Source organism: Salvelinus namaycush, chromosome 31 (genome assembly GCF_016432855.1).
Source record: "Salvelinus namaycush isolate Seneca chromosome 31, SaNama_1.0, whole genome shotgun sequence".
Lineage (NCBI taxonomy): Eukaryota > Metazoa > Chordata > Actinopteri > Salmoniformes > Salmonidae > Salvelinus > Salvelinus namaycush.
This window is the reverse complement of record NC_052337.1, coordinates 23,044,565-23,062,221: the sequence shown is the minus strand read 5'-3', so window position 1 is coordinate 23,062,221 and position 17,657 is coordinate 23,044,565. Positions and strand designations below refer to the sequence as shown.

The 17,657-nt window shown below is 43.6% G+C and overlaps 1 protein-coding gene across 1 annotated transcript in view; it reads right to left on the bottom strand.

Annotated features, from left to right (window-relative positions):
* Window positions 1-17,657, bottom strand: part of LOC120025511 (netrin receptor UNC5D-like) — a 109,131-nt gene that overhangs the window by 27,842 nt on the left and 63,632 nt on the right. The window contains exons 5-9 of the mRNA XM_038970079.1: window positions 9,741-9,915; window positions 7,615-7,782; window positions 6,055-6,219; window positions 4,301-4,327; window positions 2,399-2,584 (exon numbers count right to left, since the gene is read on the bottom strand). Of these exons, the coding sequence (XP_038826007.1) occupies window positions 2,399-2,584; window positions 4,301-4,327; window positions 6,055-6,219; window positions 7,615-7,782; window positions 9,741-9,915 (721 nt within the window). The remainder of the gene's footprint in view (window positions 1-2,398; window positions 2,585-4,300; window positions 4,328-6,054; window positions 6,220-7,614; window positions 7,783-9,740; window positions 9,916-17,657) is intronic.

The following is a 17,657-nucleotide window of genomic DNA, read 5'->3' as shown; positions in this document are numbered from 1 at the left end:
AGAGTCGCCAGCCAGCCATGAGCAGCCAGAGTCGCCAGCCAGCCAGCCAGGATCTGCCAGAGCCGCCAGCCAGCCAGGATCTTCCAGAGCCGCCAGTCAGCCAGGATCTACCAGAGACACCAAAGCTGGTATTGACAATGGTGGAGTGGGGGTCACGTCCCGCACCCGAGCCGCCGCCATAGGAAGGCCCACCCCGGACCCTCCCCTTCTGTGTTAGGTTTTGCGGCCGGAGTCCGCACCTTTGGGGGGGGGGGGGGGGGGGGGGGGTACTGTCACGCCCTGGCCTTAGTATTCTTTGTTTTCTTTATTATTTTAGTTAGGTCAGGGTGTGACATGGGGAATGTATGTGTTTTTGGATTGTCTAGGGGTTTGTATGTTAAATGGGTCAGTGTCTTGTCTAGGTGTTTGTATGTCTATGGCTACCTAGATTGGTTCTCAATTAGAGGCAGCTGTGGTTCATTGTCTCTGATTGAGAGCCATATTTAAGGCAGCCACAGGCATTGGGTTTTGTGGGTAATTGTCTATGTAGAACGTTTGTAGCGTGTGTATTGCACTTACGTTTGTAGCTTCACGGTCGTTTGTTGTTTTGTTTATTTTTGTTAATAGTGTTCGTTTCGTGTTTCTCTCATCTCTAATAAAAGAGAATGTATTTTTCACACGCTGCGCCTTGGTCCTCTCTCTCACCGCAAGACGATCGTGACAGTAATGCACTATTTTTAAAATGTATTTAACCTTTATTTTATCAGGGAGTCATACTGAGACCAAGGTCACTTTTACAGATGAGACCTGAATGACATAAATGACAGAAAATACACATATCAAAATATAAATGCAAGCGGAAAGAAAAACACGGTCATAAAAAACAAACACATTCATCAGTAATAAGGTCCTCAATCTGCTTTCTGAGTTACCCTAGAGGCACCACAACATCACATTTAAGAACATGTTGAAGATTGTTCCACAAATAAGGTGCAAGAAAACTAAAAGCTGAATTACCTAACTCAGTAGAGACCAAAGGAATTTTCAGAGCACAGTATATACTGTAGACTCCTCTCCTGGTGTGTAGGCTACAATACGAGAGGGCTGTGTATAACCCTGTGTGTGTATTACCCAAATTCTCTGGGAGGAGAAAGGCCCCAATAAAATCACAGCTTTCTTCTTCCTGCTGTGTGATCAATTCTATCACTCCTCTCTGAAGAGGCTGTCGCCAAGGAGACCAGCCATGTCACAACCATGGAAATAGGGCTCAATCTTTGGGTCGACACAGCACCCTTTTTCTCTCTCCATTTTTCCAGTGACGCAACAGTGCAGATGCTCTGTTCAACACAGGGTATTATTACTATGACTGTGTCTGACCGCATTGGAGGTACAGGAGCAAGGGGATAGATTGTTCATTTTTGGAGACTCCATACAGATGTAGGATCTTAATCCTGAAGCAACAGGAAATGTGAATTATTAAGTGGATTATAAGTAATGGACATTTTTGTAGGGGTTGATACATTTTCCATAAGGGAAAATCACATCTGAAATTGGAAATGGAAATTACAAACTTCAGAAGCCTTTTTAAACCTCAAATACACTGCACGTTTTACATTTCCTGCATTGCAGGACAGGTCTCCGGCAACAGGGTGACCAAATGAAGATCATACATCTATAGTTATAGAACAGATAGATATATCTCTGTGGGTGACTCAATATTGCAGATGCTCTTTTCAACGAAGGTCATTACTATTACTGAGTGCATGAGTCAGAGCCATAGGAGCAGGGTCGAGATGGTACATTCACTCCTTCGATGGTGCTGTCATCCCTCTCTTTTAGGTAGAGAAGGGGTGGGGGTGCTGAACAGTGGTGGGAGGAGGTGTGTGTGAATGTGCATGTGTGTTTGAGATTCTGTCTGGAAGAGGGAGCGAGACCATGAGAAATGAAAGCTGTGTCTGGTCTCTTCCCCTCTCCACTCTAGACAGGATTGGAGAGAGAGAGAGAGAGATCATTTACACAGTGCTGCCACCACCCTACCGAGTCACTGAGCAAACCAAACACGACCTTGCTGTTGGACACAAGGACTTCTGACAGTCAAACTAAATGAAGAATGAAGAAATTAAACACACATCAATTGAATGGAGCGCAAAGTAACCACCAAGGACGGTCAGTCACACAAATCGAGCTTCTGTTGGACCACAGTAATGTGTGTGTCTTCAGCTTTGTATGTGTGTAAGTGTGTGTTTCAATCTGCTTCAGCTTGGCAAATGTTCTTGTGTGTGTGTGTTCAGCTGTTTGCGTGTGTGTGTGCCCCTTCCTGCCTCATTTTATCGAAAGTTCATATACATATGTGTTCAGCTGTGTGTGTGTGTGTGTGTGTTTGTGTCTGTCTTTCAGTCTGTGCGTTCTCTGAGCTCACCTTGGCGAGTAGTCTTGAAGCTGAAGGACTGGAACCCCCCGGTGAGGGCGGAGGAGTCGATGACGTCCACGCCGTACTCGCTCTGGTTCCTCCGGTAGAGGGTCACCGCCACAATCAACACCACCACTGTCACCACCCCCGCCGCCAGGCCCGAATACAGCGCCACGTCACTGCTTCCCTCCAGACCTGGGGGAGAGAACGAGAGAGCGGGGGAGAGAGAGAGATAAGTGGGAGTAAGTGAGAGATAGTTTCATCAAAGCATAACCATCAGAAAAAGAGACAAGGTATCAACTCAAGCTACTGTATATTGATATTGAATTCAGTAGTTATTGACATGTTATAATGGTGCTACATGCCTCATGATATCTACATTTATTGCTATACTGGCCAGACTTACACAACTTTCACGGCTGTACAAAGTTTGCACATCTTTTTAAAATAAATGTAATTAAAACGCTTCGGGAAAGGCACAGTAAAGTCAAGTTTATCCCAAACTTTCACAGTAACTTCTCTCAAGGAATAATATTTTTGGGGGGGGGGGGGGGGGAAGAAATTGTGCTTCTCCTGAAAACTTCTAAGCTTCTCCTATAACGTTATTAGCAGGATTTATTTTTAGGGGAGAGGCAGTCCAGGTTTCAACCTGCTTCCTTCTGTGACTTCATTGTTTTCCATTTCCTGTCTCCTCACGCCGCTGTGGTGCGACACTTCCTCCCATTGCATTCTGTTAACGCACTAATGAGGAAGCTTGCTAGGACTGCCGTTCTAATCACTCCAGCACCTGACTGGTGTGTCAGACACACACACACACACACACACACACACACACACACACACACACACACACACACACACACACACACACACACACACACACACACACACACAAAAGAGGCACACATGCACTCAGCACACACACACACCACATCTAACTAGGATTGTAATCAAGCCCAGCCACTGGCTGTCATCTCAAAGGGCTGTTTGGCTCTGGCATCGCTCAGGTGGCCCTCTGCGTTCTATTGGGATAGTGTGACAAGACCAATTCATTAAATTAGCTCATCTACAATGATTACGTTCTATTTGGTCTCACCACTATGCCACAACAAATAACAAAGAGAGAGAGTGTGTGTGTGTGTAGGTGTGTGTGTGTGTGTGTGAAGAAAAGGACTGCTGGCTTAGCTTGTTCTCCAAAGATAATGAGATCTGCACAGGAATGGGACTGAGAAAATCGCTAAGTAGCCTGAAGCTCCAAGAAAAGGAGCATTCGCCAAAATATGCAAAAGAGGCATTAGCAGCTAACAGTGGCAGGTTAATTGGGGTCTCGCTAAGTTTTGGCAGACAGATTGACTGGCTGCGTCTATTTCCCCTCCTTCCCACGACGACGAAAAAGACTAAAACAATCTGAATGCGACAGTTGTGGCGTCCCTGAAGTAATTGGCATGACTGGTAGTCTATGGGAATAGCTAGCAGAAACCTACAAATGGTATCCATGAGTTCCTCTGACTCGGTAAGTGGAAAAAAGGGCTAAATTGCCAAAATCTCAAACTGTCTCTTTAAGACATGATTTTGATGATGTTCATCGTGAGAATACGGTTCCTCATGAAGAGTACATTTCTGGAAGAGACCGGCCATTTCAATTGAGAAAATGACATAAATAGTGTTTGTGGTTAATAATGATAGGATAATGATGTTGGTGGTCGGATAATGTTAAATATTGGTGAATTTGACAATGCTAGTGGCAATAATGGTTCTGGATCATGATGTTGGAGTTTTGGGTTGGAGGGTTGTATCTGTGAGTGCTGGCGTGACAACCTATAATGGTTGTTATAGTAGAGGAGAAGCCATGGTGGTTTCAGTGTGTACATGGTGTGTTCTAAAGTAAGATGGTGATTGGGGAGAACTCACCCTGTGGCTTGGCGTCATGTAGCAGATCTGCAAAGACACAGAGACACCATGTCAGTTCACTTCTACTTGAATGGAATACTACAGGATTTAACCTGTAGTTGTTTTCCAATGAGGACATGTATGTGTGTGCAGGTACTGTACAACATGTACATGTGTGTGTGTCTGTGTGTCGCGGTAGTAAGATTAGCCCAGTGATAGGACTCTTTATCACCCAGAGAGTATATGGTGTGTGTGTGTGTGTATGTGAACATGAGTGTACATGCCCAAATGTGTGTGTGTGGTCATGATCATGATGTGTGTGTCTCATGGTAGTGAGATTGGTTCAGTGATAGGAATTTCTGTCACCCAGGGATTGTATGGACCATGTGTGTGTTTATGAGTGTATTTGTATGAGTGTGTGTGTGGAGATTGATGTGAGGAACATGATAAGGCTGATTGTCTTCCTGCGGAGAGATGAAATGACATGGGCATCAGAAGAATGACTAAATAAGTACTGTATGGACTTCCATGCCATGCTGTCAAAGCAAGTGGCATATACACTATGTCATTCACTGCTTATTGCAGCACGAAGGAACTTAGGATGGATTTGTCCACAATATTGCTGGTGTTGCAACTGGAAACATGCCAGCCAACAGAAGACTACTTTGTATTTGGTGAAGTTTTAAACTCTCAACAAAATAAGTGTGGTATTGATGATGATAATGATGATGATATAATCACAAAGGGGAGTAAAGAGGGAATCGATGAAAGTACTGATGATGATGATCCCAATGATGAACATTCTGAAGATCACAATGATGATAATGAAGATTCTAATGAAGATTTGAATGATAATGATCTCCACCACCAGAGTTTTAGCACCAGATGAATCTGTATGTGACAATACTAACTGTGAGTGCAGAGACCCCCTGACAATACTCACTGTGTGTGCAGAGACCCCCTGACAATACTAACTGTGAGTGCAGAGACCCCCTGACAATACTCACTGTGAGTGCAGAGACCCCCTGACAATACTAACTGTGAGTGCAGAGACCCCCTGACAATAATCACTGTGAGTGCAGAGACCCCCTGACAATACTCACTGTGAGTGCAGAGACCCCCTGACAATACTAACTGTGAGTGCAGAGACCCCCTGACAATACTAACTCTGAGTGCAGAGACCCCCTGACAATACTAACTGTGAGTGCAGAGACCCCCTGACAATACTAACTCTGAGTGCAGAGACCCCCTGACAATACTAACTGTGAGTGCAGAGACCCCCTGACAATACTAACTGTGAGTGCAGAGACCCCCTGACAATACTAACTGTGAGTGCAGAGACGCCCTGACAATACTAACTCTGAGTGCAGAGACCCCCTGACAATACTAACTGTGAGTGCAGAGACCCCCTGACAATACTCACTGTGAGTGCAGAGACCCCCTGACAATACTAACTGTGAGTGCAGAGACCCCCTGATAATACTCACTGTGAGTGCAGAGACCCCCTGACAATACTAACTGTGAGTGCAGAGACCCCCTGATAATACTCACTGTGAGTGCAGAGACCCCCTGACAATACTAACTGTGAGTGCAGAGACCCCCTGATAATACTCACTGTGAGTGCAGAGACCCCCTGACAATACTAACTGTGTGTGCAGAGACCCCCTGACAATACTCACTGTGAGTGCAGAGACCTCCTGACAATACTAACTGTGAGTGCAGAGACCCCCTGACAATACTAACTGTGAGTGCAGAGACCCCCTGACAATACTCACTGTGAGTGCAGAGACCCCCGGTGCAGTTGAATGTTCCCAGAGCGGCCCCGTCACATAGCCTGCCTCCACGTTTGGGCTCTGGGGCCGTACACTCTCTGCTGCGCTGCCTCTCACACTCACCACTGCACACCGTCCACTCTGTCCACTCTGCCCATCCACCATCCACTGAGAGGGAGGAAGGAAGTGTTGCAAGGCTTAGAAAACACACAGGCATATGCACAGCATGTACAGTAACCACACAAGCACACAACGGAGGATGCAGGCGCACGCATGAAGCACGCTCGACGCATACACTCACACACAATCATATCATAGATTCCCAGAGTCAGCAAACAGCTAGGTGGAACATAACTGCCCCACCATTACTCCAGAATTACTCTACACATGGACCTTACTGATAGAGCACTTACAATGGACTAGCCCTATAGCCCACCACACAAAACCCCCTCTTCTTTCTCTCCAGGGGCCACATTAGAACAATACCATGTTATGTTCTATCCTGGTGCTGACTCAAGCCAGGAAAGACAGTTTGCTTGTTCCATCAAGTCTCCTCTACTACCTTAACAACTCTGTAGGCTTTCAAGGTTTCCCTCTGCCTTGCTAATCTAAATGCAAATGCTGTGTTTGTGCACAGGCTGAGACTCACACAGAGAGAGAGAGAAAGAGAGAGAGAGAGAATGTCTTGTGGAGGAGAGAGAGAGTGAGTGAGAGAAATAGGGGGAGAGAAAGAGAGAGAGAGACAGAAAGAGAGAGAGACAGAAAGAGAGGGAGAAGGAGAGAGAAGAGTGGTTGAGCCAAATGGAGATAGTGTTTTGCGGGAGAGTGCTGCCCTTGCCAGATAACTTTCCCCCAACATGACCAGCATTTTCCTGGTGATTGGTGTGGCGATTTGAAAGCATAAATTGGGCCAAGTGTAGAGGAACACTTGGACTGCGCAGATTACACAGCCGCTCTGATAACTGCCACTGATCCCTCTCTCTCTTTCTCTTGCTCTTTCTGTCTTTCTCTGGCTTTCTCACTCATTGTAAGGGCTATTCTCAATCATTCTGTTGTTAACTCTCCTGCACTTCAGTTGCTTTTCTCTTTCTCTCTCTATTTCCTTGCCTCAGTTATGCCTTATCCTTATTATTTTTCTATGTTCGCACTCTTCCAATCTCCCCTCTCTTCCTCTTGCTCTCTCTGTGTCTCTTCTCTCTCTCCCTCTCTTTCATCCCCGCCCTCTAACCTCTTCTCTCTATCTCTCCGTCTCTGTCTCGGAAGGGCCCTGCATTACATTTCAGACACCAAGCCACTGTCAGTCAGTAAAATGGGGTCAGACGACGGGTTTATGAAACCGGTTTGGAGGGAAATTACCCTAACAGCAGAGGCGGAGCCTTCCTCTGCCATGGAGAGCAGCACTGTCATAAATACAGATGCTCAGGCAAATAATGCATCCCCACAACAAAACAATCCCCCCTCCCAGACAGTCAGACAGTTGGATAGAATGAAAATCATGAAGACAGACAGACAGATAGTCAGACAGACAAGAAGCCTGCTAGATAGCCAAATAGACAAACAGACCTGGGCAGAGGGAATTACAGGTACTCTTCTGGACAGACATGCCCTCGCAGAAGGCGCCCCCATTGAGAGGGGCAGGGTTGGTGCAAGTGCGGGAGCGTTTCTGGACCCCCCGCCCACAGGGCACGTTACAAGCCGACCAGTCTGTCCACAACGACCACCCTCCGTTCACTTGAGGGACAGAGAAAGTAAGAGAAAGAGGGAGGAAGTAGAGGGAGAGATGGAGTAGGATCGATGGAGATAGGAGAGGGAGATGGGAGAGAGGGAGAAGGATAGTTGGTAAGAGACAAAAAGAGGGTGAGGAAAAGAAAGGGAAAGAAGGATAAAGGAATATAACATGACAGCTACTGTAAGTATGTGGAGGGAAGAGAAATACACTTCCAGAAGTATGAACACTGGCTTACTTTCTCCCCTAAAACGCACACATACACACACAGACACACATGCACGCACGCACACAAACACACACTCTCTCTTATAGCACATGTTCTGTCTAACAGAGACAGGCTGACTGCCTAAAACACAGGAACTCCATCTGGGCTAAACATAATAGGCCAAGAAACCAAAGGCATGTCAGAGAGGTGAACACTCCACTCTGTCTGTCTGTCTGTCTGTCTGTCTGTCTGTCTGTCTGTCTGTCTGTCTGTCTGTCTGTCTGTCTGTCTGTCTGTCTGTCTGTCTGTCTGTCTGTCTGTCTGTCTGTCTGTCTGTCTGTCTGTCTGTCTGTCTGTCTGTCTGTCTGTCTGTCTGTCTGTCTGTCTGTCTGTCTGTCTGTCTGTCTGTCTTTCCTTCTTTCTTTCTTTCTTTCTTTCTTTCTTTCTTTCTTTCTTTCTTTCTTTCTTTCTTTCTTTCTTTCTCTTTCTCTTTCTCTTTCTCTTTCTCTGTCTCTCTCTCTTTCTCTGTCTCTCTCTCAGATGTGCTGGCCTCAATAGCAGCTGAGTGATTGACTGATGAGTTCAGTCATCATCATTCATCATCAGACAGGAAACAAATGTCAGTGTGAGAAAACACATTACTCCACTACATCTGTCTGTCTGTAGGCTATTTCTCCCAACAGGGCTTGCCAGTCACCTCATTAGCATGACAGGTAGTCAGGTAGCTACACAGACGACTGATGGGCAGGTTCTGTGTATAGCGAAAAACAGTAGCTGGATTTCCAGTTGTCTTAATGGTTGTCAGTCAGTGTGGTGATTTGGTCTCGTTGACACAGAGGGGGTGGTTTTAAACTAGCAAAGCGGGTTTTGAGAGATGGGATGAATAAAGAGAAGAGGCCTACAGGGCTGCGAAAGCACAAGCAACAGGGAATCCTAGCCTAGCGCAAACAGCCAGCGGTAACAACCAGCTAGCAGCCAGCTGGTGGGCACGCAGCTGAGGAGTTTTGACAGCTCATGTCAAAGCCTTCCTGTGTCTTTAAAAGTCTCGCTGTGTTTAAACACAACTAGGAAGTTGCTCATTACTTGCCTGTCACAGCATGGAACATGTCAGACAAGACATGTCAGATATGATGTTTCTGACTGCTCTTAACACCTAATGCTGCTTATGAGAGACTGAGTAAATGCATTGACAGGAGGCAGAAAACATCCTCTTCAGATACACATTTCAAGAGAAAGGAGATTAAGTGCTAACAATGTGATAATGCATGTGGAACTATGCATGTACAATAAAATAAAGAAGAAAACATTGCTATAAAGATGTGACAGCCTATGACCAATGACAGAAAAATACAACCGCTGAGTGTACATTTCGAGAAAGAATACAAGGAATGTTGTTTGTAACATTTCCACATAATTTCCATGAATTGTGTGTCAAAATAGGACAACTCTGTATGGTTTGATTGTTGTAAGGTGTTTGACTTAGTGAAATAACAACACCCCCCAAAATCAAGTTGTGCTTGATTGAGCTAGCCTTTGCGCAATGGACCTAATTATAAGATAAGCTCCATATGGTCTGCTCCATAGAGAAGGGTAGTATTCATTAGGCACGAAATGGAGAAAAATGGAATGAAACAGGGACGGACTACCTGAAGTCCAATAACAAATGCTTATCTTTGTTTACCGTTGCACAATGTTTTGAAATGTTTTACAATGTGACCTAATGAAACCAACCCAGATTCCAACCCATCGTCTTACCAAAGATGACCACAGTGGCAGTGAGGCTGCGTCTCTTGGCCACAATGTTGCTAGCCAGACATGTGTAGTTCCCAGAGTCGGACAGACGTGCCTCCTGGATGATCAGGTTGTGGTCCGCTCGCGTGTCGATGTTCCCGTCCGAGCCCACTGGCTCCTCATTCTTTAACCACTCCACCTAGAACAACAGAGATTAACAGGGAGTGAGACTGCCATTGGTCGAAATCTCAAATCTACCAATCAGAATGAAGAATGGGAGTGAGGCTGCTGATAGGTCAATTCAAAATAATGCTTGCAAACAACGCAACATAGGTTTGGAGCAACATTGGAACAACATTGTTTATGACCCAATGTACAACACTATACAGTTGAAGTCGGAAGTTTACATACACTTAGGTTGGAGTCATGTTTTTCAACCACTCCACAAATTTCTTGTTAACAAAGTCATTTTTCCAACAATTGTTAACAGACAGAATATTTCACTTATAATTCACTGTATCACAATTCCAGGGGGTCAGAAGTTTACATACACTAAGTTGACTGTGCCTTTAAACAGCTTGAAAAATTCCAGAAAATTATGTCATGGCTTCTGAAGCTTTTGATAGGCTAATTGACATAATTTGAGTCAATTGGAGGTGTACCTGTGGATGTATTTCAAGGCCTACCTTCAAACTAAGTGTCTCTTTGCATGACATCATGGGAAAATCAAGACCTCAGAAAAAAAATTGTAGACCTCCACAAGTCTGGTTCATCCTTGGGAGCAATTTCCAAATGCCTGAAGGTATCACGTTCATCTGTACAAACAATAGTACGCAAGTATAAACACCATGGGACCACGCAGCCATCATACCGCTCAGGAAGGAGACGCGTTCTGTCTCCTAGAGATGAACGTACTTTGGTGCGAAAAGTGCAAATCAATCTCAGAACAACAGCAAAGGACCTTGTGAAGATGCTGGAGGAAACGAGTACAAAAGTATCTATATCCACAGTAAAACGAGTCCTATATCGACATAACCTGAAAGGCCGCTCAGCAAGGAAGAAGCCACTGCTCCAAAACCGCCATAAAAAAGCCAGACTACAGTTTGCAACTGTACATGGGGACATTTGGAGAAATGTCCTCTGGGCTGATGAAACAAAAATAGAACTGTTTGGCCATAATGACCATCGTTATGTTTGGAGGAAAAAGGGGGAGGCTTGCAAGCTGAAGAACACCATCCCAACCGTGAAGCACGGGGGTGACAGCATCATGTTGTGGGGGTGCTTTGCTGCAGGAGGGACTGGTGCACTTCACAAAATAGATGGCATCATGAGGGAGGAATATTATGTGAATATATTGAAGCAACATCTCAGGACATCAGTCAGGAAGTTAAAGCTTGGTCGCAAATGGGTCTTCCAAGCGGACAATGACCCCAAGCATACTTGCAAAGTTGTTGCAAAATGGCTTAAGGACAAGAAAGTCAAGGTATTGGAGTGGCCATCACAAAGCCCTGACCTCAATCCTATAGCAAATTTGTGAGCAGAACTGAAAAAGCGTGTGCGAGCAAGGAGGCCTACAAACCTGACTCACTTACACCAGCTCTGTCAGGAGGAATGGCCTAAAATTCACCCAACTTTTTGTGGGAAGCTTGTGGAAGGCTACCTAAAACGTTTTACCCAAGTTAAACAATTTAAGGCAACGCTACCAAATACGAATTAAGTGTACGTAAACTTCTGACCTACTGGGAATGTGATAAAAAAAATAAAAGCTGAAATAAAACATTGTCTCTGCTATTATTCTGACATTTCACATTCTTAAAATAAAGTGGTGATCCTAACTGACCAAAGACAGAGAATGTTTACTATGATTAAATGTCAGGAATTTTGAAAAACTGAGTTTAAATGTATTTGGATCAGGTGTATGTAAACTTCCGACTTCAACTGTATGTTCCATACAATTGACTGGCACCAAGTAGGCTTTCTAACCTCCACCTCACCCTCACTATTAGTATTAGCCTATGAGAGTGACTCCCAGCCTCCCTTTATCCAAACAGAGGGACTCCCAGCCTCCCCTCAACCAATCAAAGCAAAGCTCTCAGCAGGGTCACACCCTCTGACCATTAGCAATTCAGCAGCCATGTTGCGAGTGAAAGTAATTAGGAATTACAAACTAAAGGTACGCTCCACTGATGCCCTCCCTGTATCGCATGACTGGCCCTGTAAATTGCAATGAATGTGCCGTTGGCTGGAGGTGCTCAATGAGCGACTAGCCAGGGCATCTAGTAGCAAGGCTTGATTTACGACTGTGTGTTTGAGGATTAAAAACTCTCCCCACCCCACTGAGAGCCCTGTTGATGTGTGTGTGTGTGTGTGTCTATTCACCAGGGGAATACCAGAACAACCAATAACACACAATCTCAGAGATTGCTTTGCTCTTTTGCAGTGCCCCCGAAAGACGAATGCGAGCGGAGAAATCAATAAATCACCAGTCATGTTGTCACAAGTGGCTTTTTTTCTTCCTTTGATGGCCAGAGAAGTCTTTCATCATGTGCTTTTAATTTCACTCTTTTCAGAGTTCTGCTCCAGAGCGCTGAGAGGAACTATGCTGGTGGCCCTTCTCTCTCTCTTTTCCTTTCTCTCTACAATTTTCCTGGCCTTCAATGCCTAATCAACCCCCATGTTACATTTCCAACTATATTTTCTCCAGCATTGCTACAAACAACATGAAGTCAACTCAACAGAGAGGGTCAGTACTAAGAACCTGCCAAACTAGAAAAGGAAGCCATATTGCTTATCGTTATTTTCAAATATCCAATTGAGTATTTATTTTCAGTACCAGTCAAAAGTTTGGACACACCTACTCATTCAAATGTTTTTCTTCATTTTGACTATTTTCTACATTGTAGAATAATAGTGAAGACATAAAAACTATTAAATAACACATATGGAATCATGTAGTAACCAAAAAAGTGTTAAACAAATAAAAATATATTTTAGATTTGAGATTCTTCAAAGTAGCCACCCTTTGCCTTGATGACAGCGTTGCACACTCTTGGCATTCTCTCAACCAGCTTCATGTGGTAGTCACCTGGAATGCATTTCAATTAACACGTGTGTCTTTGTTAAAAGTTAATTCAAGGAATTTCTTTCCTTCTTAATGTGTTTGAGCCAATCAGTTGTGTTGTGACAAGGTAGGGGTGGTATACAGAATATAGCCCTCTTTGGTAAAATACCAAGTCAATATTATGGCAAGAACAGCTCAAATAAGCAAAGAAAAACAACAGTCCATCATTACTTGAAGACATGAAGGTCAGTCAATTTTGACCATTTCAAGAACTTTGAAAGTTTCTTCAAGTGCAGTCTCAAAAACAATCAAGCGCTATGATGAAACTGGCTCTCATGAGGACCGCCACAGGAAAGGAAGACCCACCAATAAGAAGAAGAGACTTGCTTGGGCCAAGAAACACGAGCAATGTACATTAGACCAGTGGAAATCTGTCCTTTGGTCTTATGAGTCCAAATTTTAGATTTTTGTTTCCAACCGCCATGTCTTTGTGACGCAGAGTAGGTGAAAGGATGATCTTCACATGTGTGGTTCCCACCGTAAAGCATGGAGGAGGAGGTGTGATAGTGCTTTGCTGGTGACACTGTCTGTGATTTATTTAGAATTCAAGGTACACTTAACCAGCATGGCTACCACAGCCTTCTGCAGCGATACGCCATCCCATCTGGTTTGCACTTAGTGGGACTATCATTTGTTTTTCAACAGGACAATGACCCAACACACCTCCAGGTTGTGTAAGGGCTATTTGACCAAGAAGGAGAGTAATGGAGTGCTACATCAGATGACCCGGCCTCCACAATTACCCAACCTCAACCCAATTGAGATGGTTTGGGATGAGTTGGACCGCAGAGTGAAGGAAAAGCAGCCAACAAATGCTCAGCATATGCTGGAACTCCTTCAAGACTGTTGGAAAAGCATTCCAGGTGAAGCTGGTTGAAAGATTTCCAAGAGTGTGCAAAGCTGTCATCAAGGCAAAGGGTGGCTACTTTGAAGAATCTCAAATCTAAAATATATTTAGATTTGTTTCACACTTTTTTGGTTAATACATGATGCCATATGTGTTATTTAATAGTTTTGATGTCTTCACTATTATTCTACAATGTAGACAATAGTAAAAAATATAGAAAAACCCTTGAATGAGTAGGTGTGTCCAAACTTTTGACTGGTACTGTATATATACACACAAATAAAACAGGCTTATTAGACCTATTTTTCACTATCACACCATTTGTCTTCATTAGTCATGTATTAATTCTCACTTCCTCTCCCTAATGATGATTTTTTTTTTTGCTCATCCGGTCTTTCTCTTCCCCTTCTTCCCTTATCGTTCCATTGCTCTGTGTTGTTTCTGCTTTGATTCATCTCTCGCTCTCCCTTTCACTGTATATTTCTCTCTCTCTCAATGGGCAGTGTAAACCAGGGCAGTGATTTGCATTCTGCGGTGACAGTCACTGAGTCTGGCCGTTGGGGGTGGGGGATAGAGCGCTTGGGGCGGTAGTAAGGACTCAGGGAGAGACTGATAAGCATGGGGAGGATGGGAAATGGATTAGTTTACAGTTATTTGCCACTTTTTTTCCAATTAAAAGGCATCAAGCAGCACTGGGTTGAGCCATGCCCACTCTGAGGTGTATGTGTGTGTGTATATGATGTGTGTGATCGATTTATTGCAGATGATATGTGCATGTGTGTGTGTATAATCTCAAACCCATGATGCTGTGTTGATGCTGTCTCCCAATATTTTTTACTAACGGTAGCTAAAAATATTTTAATTGGTAAAGCACATGTCCTCAGCTCAAGGCAAAAAAAATTGAACAAACATATGAAATGGAAATGCATTATACATTAATTAAAAGTTGCCTGCTTAACTGATTTCACAAACAAGTAGCACATGACTTTTCATGGTGTCTGTCTGTATCTGTTGCTGTTGTGTCTGATCTGTCTGGACTAACTCATACTGACAGTGTGGCAGTCTGTCTTGATAACCCGTATCGTTTGACTGGTCAGACAGAGTCCTCGGGGGTGTTATGGTACAGGGTGCAGCTGTGTCAACTGGTGTTATGACAGGTGCGAGCCAGCAGGGGGCAGAGTGACGGGCACCCCCACATTGGGAATTGAACTGTAGGGAGGCTTTGATATTTGTTGTGACGGTTTGAAGCTGTTTGAAGACGCAGAGATGAGAGAGTTGATATCTGTGGCTAACCTCTCGGCAGCTCCCCGCGTCGCTCATTTGCAGAGAACAAGCCAAAGGAGCCGTTCCTACTACGCCCTGACCTTGACTCAACAACAAAGCTAAGGGCCAATCAGGTCATTCCAATTAGGCCATATGCCAAATCAGGTGTAATGACTAACAACTCTATTACATGTGTGGATGGTATGGTTTGTGTTTATTTTTTATTTTATTTGTTATGTTTGGAAAGTTGAGTGAGTGAGTAATGAAATGGTTGCATATCCCAGAGCCAATGTATTGCTGTGAGCCGGGTATGAGAGGGCTTTCAATGTTGTTCAGATGATGGATATACTTTTATAATGAATTATACGTCTTATTTATTTATTGTCCTATCATGGAGAACTACATTTTTTTATTTATTTTTTTATAAATTATATCTAATTATTTATTATCCTATTTTAATGGTACGGTCCATGGCACTATACCCTAGACACCCACCTGAATGACCCAGATACTAAGGAGAAGTCCCTAACTGTTTTATGTGCCCGCTGTAAGCGGTCTGTATGCAGCTAAAATGAGGTCAGAGACCAAGAGCAGCACTGCCCCCTCAAGATTCTGAGCCTGCTTGGCAGGGTTGGTCCTGCAAAGCCAAAGCCCCATAAAGGGAGAGCATAATATACAAGGAAATTCTCAAAGCTGCTAATGAGAACCTTGACGACCTTGTACCTAGCCGGTGGGGATTCCGGTGGGGTGCCCCCACCCAGGCAGTGGCAGTGCTGGCAACACTAGCTGCAGTAACCCATGGGGAGGGGGTCACACTCGGACATTCAGAGAGGGGGTATATTATTGTGGCCCTGGCGGCACAAAATCAAAGTCGGACTGCATGGAGATGCGTGGGGACATGGTCATGACGGGTGGCCGTATTGTGGGTGTTTCAGGAATAAGGTGTACATTTGACCTCCATTATCTAGGATATGACAATGGTAAATAAATCTCTCAATTTTTGCTAATTTTTTGTGCGGTCTTGCAGGCCTTCTCATGCAGCTGCAACTGCAAGTGCATTTGTAAATCATGACCCATCTTGAGTTTGGCTCTGGGATGGTGCAATTGTTGAGAAAGTGAGCTTATGGTTGTGTGGGGGTAAGGGCTGAGTGTGTGTGGGTGTATGTGTGTATCCCACAACTGTTGCGAAGGAAAAAGTAAAAGATGTTAGGGACAATAGAGGATGATCCACAGATATATATAATACAAATCGAGGTGAGGGCAATGGAAATGCATATGGCAATTGATCTTCTTCAATTCGGTAAATGGCACTGTATGCTCTTTTCAAAAGAATGGATCCCAGTCGGTTCAGGGCTATGGGATACAGGGGGTCGAGGGTGGTCTGCCGGGCATTGGGATGACAAGCCATCTCGAGATGAGGCCTTTTAGCGGGTGGAATAGTAGGGACCAATTGGAGGTTTACTTAGTAGAAATGCAAATATCATGGTACAACTATATAGACACTCAATCATTATGTTACTTTTTAATAGTACGTTTACAAAAATATATTCTGATTAAAAGAATGAAAGGTGTGTCTCATTATGGTAAGTGGTGAAATAAGTATAGCCAGTTACAATTGTAATGGCTTAGCAGATAATAAGAAAAGACGATCAGTATTTACCTGGCTAAAAGAGAAGGATTATAATATCTATTGTTTACAGGAAACCCATTCAACAGTTTTAGATGAAGTTTTGTGGAAAAAGAACTGGGGGGGCAAAATATATTTCTCCCATGGGCAAAGAAATTCAAAAGGGGTGATGGTTTTAATTAACAATAATTTTGATCCAAATGTGCAAATTGTCCAAACAGATCCTCAAGGTAGATGGATTATTTTAAATATGTTATTGGACAATAAACAAATATGGCTTGTTAACCTATACGGTCCGAATAATGATGATCCAAGCTTCTTTGAAAATATATATAAGAATTTATCAACTCTACAAGCAACACTAGACTCTATTATTATAGTGGGAGATTTTAATACGGTCTTAAATACCTCTATAGACCGGAAAGGAAATCACACTACAAACTATCACCCTCAGGCACTTAAGGAAATCATGAATGTCATGGATATATTGGAATTAGTGGATATATGGAGACTTAAATACCCTGATTTAGTGAGATATACATGGCGGAGGCTGAATCAAGCTAGTCGTCTTGACTACTTTCTTATACCATTCTCTCTGGCACCAAAAGTTAAAAAAGTGTTGATAGGGGACAGAATGCGGTCGGATCATCACATAATTGGCATATATATTTCTCTTACAGAATTTCCACGTGGGCGAGGATATTGGAAATTTAATCAAAGTCTACTAGATGATAAATTGTTTAGAACTAGGACAGAAGATTTTATAACTGACTTTTTCAGACATAACATAGGTACAGCAGATCCCCTTATTGTATGGGACACTTTTAAGTGTGCCTTTAGAGGCCATGCAATTCAGTACTCATCTATAAAACAAAGGGAATTTAGATCAAAAGAGTCCATATTAACAAAGGAAATTGAAGGACTAACAGTACAGTTAGATAGCAATAAAAACGGTACCATAGAGGCACAGAATAAGTTAGAGGAAAAACAAAAAGAAATGGAGGAACTTATTCAAGAAAGATCCAGTGTAATATATTATAAAAATAAAGCGAACTGGATGGAATATGGGGAAAAATGCACCAA